This window comes from Lathyrus oleraceus, chromosome 4 (genome assembly GCF_024323335.1).
Source record: "Lathyrus oleraceus cultivar Zhongwan6 chromosome 4, CAAS_Psat_ZW6_1.0, whole genome shotgun sequence".
In the NCBI taxonomy this organism is placed as follows: Eukaryota; Viridiplantae; Streptophyta; class Magnoliopsida; order Fabales; family Fabaceae; genus Lathyrus; species Lathyrus oleraceus.
In genome coordinates, this window is record NC_066582.1 from 94,751,343 (window position 1) to 94,758,791 (window position 7,449).

General features: G+C 37.0%; 1 protein-coding gene across 1 annotated transcript; it reads right to left on the reverse strand.

The window, feature by feature from the left end:
* Positions 1 to 4,837: 4,837 nt before the first annotated feature.
* LOC127135239 (calcineurin B-like protein 1) lies at positions 4,838 to 7,062 on the reverse strand. The gene is made up of 9 exons (XM_051062009.1): positions 6,938 to 7,062; positions 6,760 to 6,855; positions 6,519 to 6,601; positions 6,383 to 6,442; positions 6,173 to 6,281; positions 6,050 to 6,102; positions 5,814 to 5,894; positions 5,620 to 5,732; positions 4,838 to 5,538 (listed from the first exon to the last, which is right to left on the reverse strand). The coding sequence occupies exons 2-9, from the start codon at positions 6,839 to 6,841 to the stop codon at positions 4,869 to 4,871; spliced, it is 1,251 nt and encodes a 416-aa protein (XP_050917966.1). The 5' UTR covers positions 6,842 to 6,855; positions 6,938 to 7,062; the 3' UTR covers positions 4,838 to 4,868.
* Positions 7,063 to 7,449: the final 387 nt, after the last annotated feature.

Below are 7,449 nucleotides of genomic sequence, written 5' to 3' on the forward strand. Positions count from 1 at the left end.
AATGTTGTTGGGGAGTTTCTACAGGAATGGATGGAATATTGGATGGAATATTCGATGAGTTATCATCCTGAGGAGTGAGAATGGGCACAATTGTGTCATCATGATGACTAATGCCGGGAGAGATACTTGATGCAGGTGATAAGTTGGAAGAGGAATCATCAAATTCACAATCAAGGATTTGAGTGTTGATGCTTATGTCGTTAGCGATGGAAGGAGTTTGAAGGTCGTGATATGGAAACATGGTTTCAAAAAATTGAACATCGCGAGAGACATATATTTTGCGAGTGTGCATATCGTAGATGCGGTATCCTTTTTGATTAAAAGGGTAACCGACAAAAATACCGGGTTTGGCTCGTTCATCGAATTTGTGTTGAATGTTCATATTTTTGGCAAAACAGAGACATCCAAACACACGAAGTGATGAGTATGAAGGAGGAGAACCGAGTAAAATTTGATGAGGAGATTTATATTTCAGGATGGGAGTAGGAAGTTTGTTTATGAGATAAGCGGCAGTGAGTACGCATTCACCCCAAAAGGAAAGGGGTAATTTCGCTTGGAAACGTAATGCTCTTGCGACGTCGAGAAGATGGCGATGCTTGCGCTCCACAACGCCATTTTGTTGAGGGGTTGCAACGCAGCTGCGTTGATGAATAATGCCATGATCATAAAACCATGTTTGGATTTGTTTGGACAAAAACTCTGAACCATTGTCGGAACGAATAGCTTGAAGTTGGGGAAGAAAGATGCCCCCATCGCCGGAATTAATTTTATTAATTTTAGTGTTGAATTGGCGATTGATTTGATTAAAAAAATGAATTAGCGTAGTAAATGTTTCAGATTTATGTTGCATGAGATATAACCAAGTACATCGTGAATAATCGTCGACAATTGTTAAAAAATATCGTGATCCATTGTGTGATGGAGTAGAGAATGGACCCCAAATATCGACATGAATTAACTCAAAACAATGAGATGAATATGATGTTCTTGAAGAAAAAGGTAAACGTGATTGTTTTGCACGCGGACAAACGTCACAAACAAAATCTTTATTCGCATTAATATTTGGAGAGTTCTTAACAATAAATTGAAAGCGGGAAATAGATGGGTGACCGAGGCGTAGGTGCCATAGGTCAGCCTTATTACATTGCTTAGAACTAAAAAAAGAACTGGATGGATGGTCAAGGCAATAGTGATCCTTGTCATCTTTATTTAATGGTGGTTCTTCATTCAGGTAGAAGAGTCCATTCCGAGCACTACCCCGACCAATCGTCTTCTTCGTTGCTCGGTCCTGAAATATGCAACCAGAGGATGAGAAAATAATATCACAATGTATTGATTTTGTTAATTGTGAAAGAGATAATAGATTATATTTGAAGGATGGAATGTGATAAACATTCGTGAGTGTAAGTGACGGCGAGCAATGAATATTGCCGATGTGTTTCACGGACGCGTGAGAGCCGTCGGGTAATTGAACAAGTATATTTTTATGAACAAGTGAATATGAAGAAAAATAAGAAAGAGATGTGCATATGTGATTTGAAGCGCCAGAATCAATAATCCAAGAAAAAGGAACACAAGTAAAGGCGGTACCTGCTAAATTCACAGATGATCCCATGGTGTCCTCTTTGGCTAAGAGAGATAGGAGTTTTTGGTATTGTGCGCTTGAGAGTTGATTAGCGGAAGTAGATGAGAGTGGTTCAGATTTCTTTGGTGGCTTATTTGGAAAGCCATGAATCTGATAGCAAGTAGCAATAGTGTGACCATACTTATTGCAATGCTCACAGTATGGACGTTGCCGTTTGCCTTGAGTGCGATACTGCACTTTAGAAGCTTGAAGCGCTGCTGATTCCTCAGCAGGGAGGGGTCGAAAATTAATCTCTTGTTGTTTCTCTTCCTGGCGTACGATGTTATAAATACGCTGAATTGAAGGAAAAGGATCCATAAGGAGAATTTGGCTGCGGACGGCCGAGAATCGGTCATGGACGCCCTGAAGAAATTCCATGGCCCGGTCCTGATTTTGTTGATCAATGGTACTCTTGGCATTACCGCAGATGCACGGTTTGGTAGGTGCGATGGAATGGAGTTCATCCCAGAGAGATTTCAACTGAGTAAAATACAGAGATATAGACATGCCCTCTTGTTTTAGGGCAGAGATAGATTGTTTCAATTGATAGATTTTCGGAGCGTTGGACTGAGATAAACGCTCCTTGAGATCGGTCCAGATTTGTGCCGCTGTTTCAGCATAGAGAATGCTAGGGCGAATCTCGGTTGAAACCGAGTTGAGAATCCAGCTTGCAACCATATCGTTGCAGCGGCGCCACTTAGAGATATCATCGGCCTTCTTTGGACAGGTTAGGGTTCCATCGACAAACCCGAATTTGTTTTTGGCGCGAAGTGCCATTGTTACGGCTCGGCTCCATGAACCATAGTTGTCGACTGTGAGCAAAGGTGTAACAAGGATAGTTGCAGGGTTGTCGGAATGATGAACGACGCAGGGATCAGTGTTGGAGGTGGTGGCGGATTGGTCATGGATCGGAGGGTTTTGTGAAGGGGTTGGGATGCTGGGTGGTGGAACGTCGGACATGATGATGCGAGTGAGTGAGTGAGTCGATGAAGAAGGATTGAAACAGGATGATAAACACAAACTGAGGGATATTAACCAGAGAAAAACTGATACCATGTGAAGAAAGGAATTTTGTTGTGTATTTTTCTTGTAATGATGTACATATATATATAAGAGTACAAGAATCTGTATACTAATTACCTATAATTGTCTAGTCTATAATTTCCTATAATAGAGATCCTATTTTAAAATACAATTATGATACAATTTCCTGATATACTTTGACAGCTATATGGATATGCATTGCCAGCACATGTTTGCTTGGGTTTGATCTTCTTTAATGTGAATAATATGTGTTTATCCTTAACAGAGTATGATTGTCGGTGAAGACAATGTGAAAACTTTTAAAGTGGTGTACCTTCAAGTGACTATATGTTTTATGGTGGAGTATCATTGTCGGTGAAGACAATGAAAATTGATGTATTATTTTCAATTAAGGTGGAGATTATTGAGATTAATTAAAAATATACATATTGATACTCTTTATGGTGGAGTATGATTGTCGGTGAAGAAAATGAAAGCTTATGTATTATTTTCAATCAAAGTGGAGATTGTTGGAGTTGGTTGAAAATATACTTATGTTAGAAGTCTCACATCGCTTATTTTGTGAATGAAGAGAGAGTCTAAGGCTATATATAGGATACAAGCTCTTTGAAGTCCCACATCGCTTAGTTTTGTGAAGGAAGAGGGAGTCAAAGACTATATATAAGATTCAAATTCTTCATTCCAAAATACAACAGTCAAAAGCACTTACTATTTTCTCATAGTGTTATTCTCTGATTGTCTATTGACAATATCTATGGTTTTTTCTTTGGTTTTGAAATCTCACTAAGAAAGTGGGTTGGGACTCCAAACATCCTTCTAAAGGATATGTGGGTATGGAATCCCCCTTAATTAACTATTAGTTTTCTAAAGGATATGTGGGTATGGAATCCCCCTTAATTAACTATTAGTTTTTCTAGGTTGTTGAATATCTCTATCCATCAGGATTGGACTGGTAATGGAGTTTTTTGTGGAAGGTAATTTGACTTGGGATTTTAGGTGGAAATGATCCCTATTTATTTATCAGAGGTGATGACTCATAATCTCCTTCTAGTCCTTCATGATATGACTTTATCCCTTGTTTCTGATGACTCATAATCTCCTTCTAGTCCTTCATGATATGACTTTATCCCTTGTTTCTGATGGCTCATAATCTCCTTCTAGTCCTTCATGATATGACTTTATCCCTTGTTTCTGATAAGTGGATGTGGAGTCACTCCGATAATGAAATTTTCTATGTTGCTTCAGCTTACTCTTGTCTTCTCAAAAGTTATTTGTTTAGGTATTTTCCCGCTATCACGGAAAATAATGTTCTCCCTCTTATTTAGGTTAGTTGCCCCCCGTCAAAAGTAGTTGTTTTCTCCTTGCACTTCCTCCGATCAAAGAATCCTATTAGAGTTAATTTGTTTAGGCGTAGAGTTGTGGTAGCTCCTAAGAGGGTCTTGCATGTGTGTGATGTGTGGTCCGTGTGTAAAATCAGTTGTTTATTTGTTTGTAACATGTGACATGGCAATGTTGGTTTGGTATGAGAGCATTAGATGACTTGGGTGGTGTTTTGTTTTCATTAGATATACCAATCTTATATGGCACCACACTAAATGGCACCAATAATATCACAAATTTTATGATAGTAATCCCTGCATCATATATTTTTACACAATCTTCAACCTCACAATTCAATGGGTCAATGTGTCCCCTTGAATACTAGATTTCTGTTCATTCATGAACATTAGTTCTATTAAGCTTTCACTCCGTTCCTAAAAAACTATCATTTCAGTGTTTTCTTTCTATTTGTTGTCCATTTGTCTTTACTATTGTTTCATATGGCCATAGATACAGTTTGACATCATTGAATGGTCAAAACTGAGAAAATTTTGGAACCTGAAACTTTAACTAAGGTATTTTTAGAGTAGGCCTAAATCAAAACCATTTCTGATTAGTTGAGAATAGTTGATAGGAGAAAAAAGTTATAGAAGTTCAAACAAATTTTAGCCACAAACGATGATTCAATGTGAGAAGTGCAAATAGCTACTTAGTAACAGTAGTACGAAGTTATATAGACGAAACTCGAAAGCTATGTACTTACGAACACTTATAAGAGATTCAAAAATGAATCCATGTAAAAGAAAGTTCTGCAAAAGCTTTCAAGAAGCTACTCAATATGCCATTATTCAAAAACTTTTACTATACAATTTTTTCATCATTAAAAAAAGAGTTTAAACTCATCGCTAGACGTTGAACTTGAGCGTCTAGGTTGAGCTTCAGGTTGCGCGGCTGATGTTGAACCTCCAGGTTGAGCAGTTGAAGTTGAGCATTCAGGCTGTGCATCAGTTTGCGTGGTTGATGTTGAGCATCCAGGCTGAGCATCATGTGCGGTTGAGCATTCAGGTTGCACTGTTGAAGTTGAGCATTCAGGTTGAGAAGCAGGTTGCGCGGTTGATGTTGAGCATTCAGGTAGAACAGCAGGTTGTGCGGTTGATGTTGAGCATTCTGGTCGATCATCAGGTTGCGGGGTTGAAGTCGAGCATCCAGGTTGCGCAGTTGAAGTTGAGCATTCAGGTTGAGCAGCAGGTTGCGGGGTTGAAGTCGAGCATCCAGGCTGCGCGGTTGAAGTTGAGCATTCAGGTTGAGCAGCAGGTTGCGCGGTTGAAGTCGAGCATCCAGGCTGCGCGGTTGAAGTCGAGCATCCAGGTTGAGCAGCAGGTTGCGCGGTTGAAGTCGAGCATCCAGGCTGCGCGGTTGAGGTTGAGGCTCCAGGTTGAGCAGCAGGTTGCGCGGTTGAAGTTGAGGCTCCAGGTTGCATGTATCGAATAAGTCGTTCATCTTTCACAGTTGAATTGAATACAAAATCTGGAAATATGGTTGTTACCTCCCTGCATTAATTAATCACATGAATACACTAAAGTTTTTAAACATCAAAAATATGGATTTCATAAAAACAACACTGCATATACCTTAGATGTGGTATAGTCATGATTTTAATCACTCCTGGATTTCGATTAACATAGACTCGCCACTCATCAATGTCAATATTGCCATCTCTGTTGGTGTCCGCCTCCAAAAATGTCTGTCCACAAAAATAAAACACAATATTTTCACCATAACAATTTTATTCAATATTGCCCTCAATAGAGGTTGCATAAAACACCTTGTCTAGAATGCCATCTAATTCCTCATCTGTTGGTTCATGATGAAACTCGCCAAGAATTGCAACAAGCATTTCCCTGACCTATCAAATTCAATTATAACAGATTTAATTCACTTTCATTGAACTTTCATAATATATATATATATATATATATATATATATATATATATATATATATATATATATATATATATATATATATATATATATATATATATATATATATAATATGATACCTCTTGACGCCCTATAACTCCATCACCATTCAAGTCATAGATCTTAAATGAATCTGCAACAAAATCCCAAAGTAATTATAACATCAATACATTAACCTTTAACAATATTAACATTTATATTACAATCTATCTTCTCCTCTATTGGTGTATCTGGGTGGAAGACATGGAGTGCTTTGACGAAATCAGCAAAATAAATCTTTCCTTTCTGCTTCACATCAAATAGAGTAAAGATCTGCATGTTAAAAATTTCGTATTAAAACGATACTTCTCACAATATGAATAACATAAAAAAAAGGTAATTATATAAATTAAGAAAGCAAAAGTATATAGTACCCGATCTGCAAATAAATTTTGTTGTTGACTATTGTTGAACATCGCTAATTTGAATTCTTCCTGCAAATAAAGAATACACATAATCATAATCAAACAAATAAACCAAAATTTCAATACATAATGCTAATAATAGTACCTGGCTTATTTTTCCATCAGCTTCGATTGAACTACTGATTTTCTTAAAAAGCTCTGTTAATGCTTCAACATCATTGATAGAGACTGGAAAATTAACCATAAAAAATGCATCACTAAATACTTCATTTTTGTGTTGACAAATTCATACATTTTTCTCAAGAATTTATTACTCTAAACTAATTAATTAAACCTTAATTAACAAGATTATATCAAGGGATTAACCGAAAAACCGAAAAACCTACAAACTGTATCTGCTGAAAGGGTGACTGGATTCCGCGGCCCGGGAAGTCGTCCATTTTTGGCCTTAAAGTTGACACACCCCATTGATATGGATTTCCCTGAAACATTATAACATTATTATACAATTTTCCGAAATTTTCAAAACATAAATCAAAGAACTTGAAGAACAGTACGATCAACCTTGATTGCACTGATCACAAGATTTCTCCCACAATGAGAACCAAATTCTTCTAAGAGCTTCTTGTGTTGCTTGCAAGAGAAATGAGTCTTGGAAGAGAATGCACTAGCTGTTGAAAAGAGAAGAGTAAAAATAACTGTTTGAGAAGTATTGGTAGTTAGCTTAGGGATTTATAGTTTGGAAAGTTAGTTTAGGATGCATAGATTCTGTTATGGTTTATAACAGAATGTAACTGAATTAGTTAGCATTAGGAATGCTATATCTATCTAGGCTTTGTAAATATCGGTTGGTACTTAGTAATACCAATAAGTAATAATTAGAATAAAAATGTAGCTAATGGTTATTAATTTATCAATATAATAATTGGATATGGTTTCAAGTTATGGGATTCATTTAGAGGATTAGATATTTACATTGTTAATTCTATTGTTATCGTTTTTATGTTGGGGAGATATATTTGATTGACAATACACGAACACCATTTGATATGTTTGCATGCTATTTGAATTTTTAG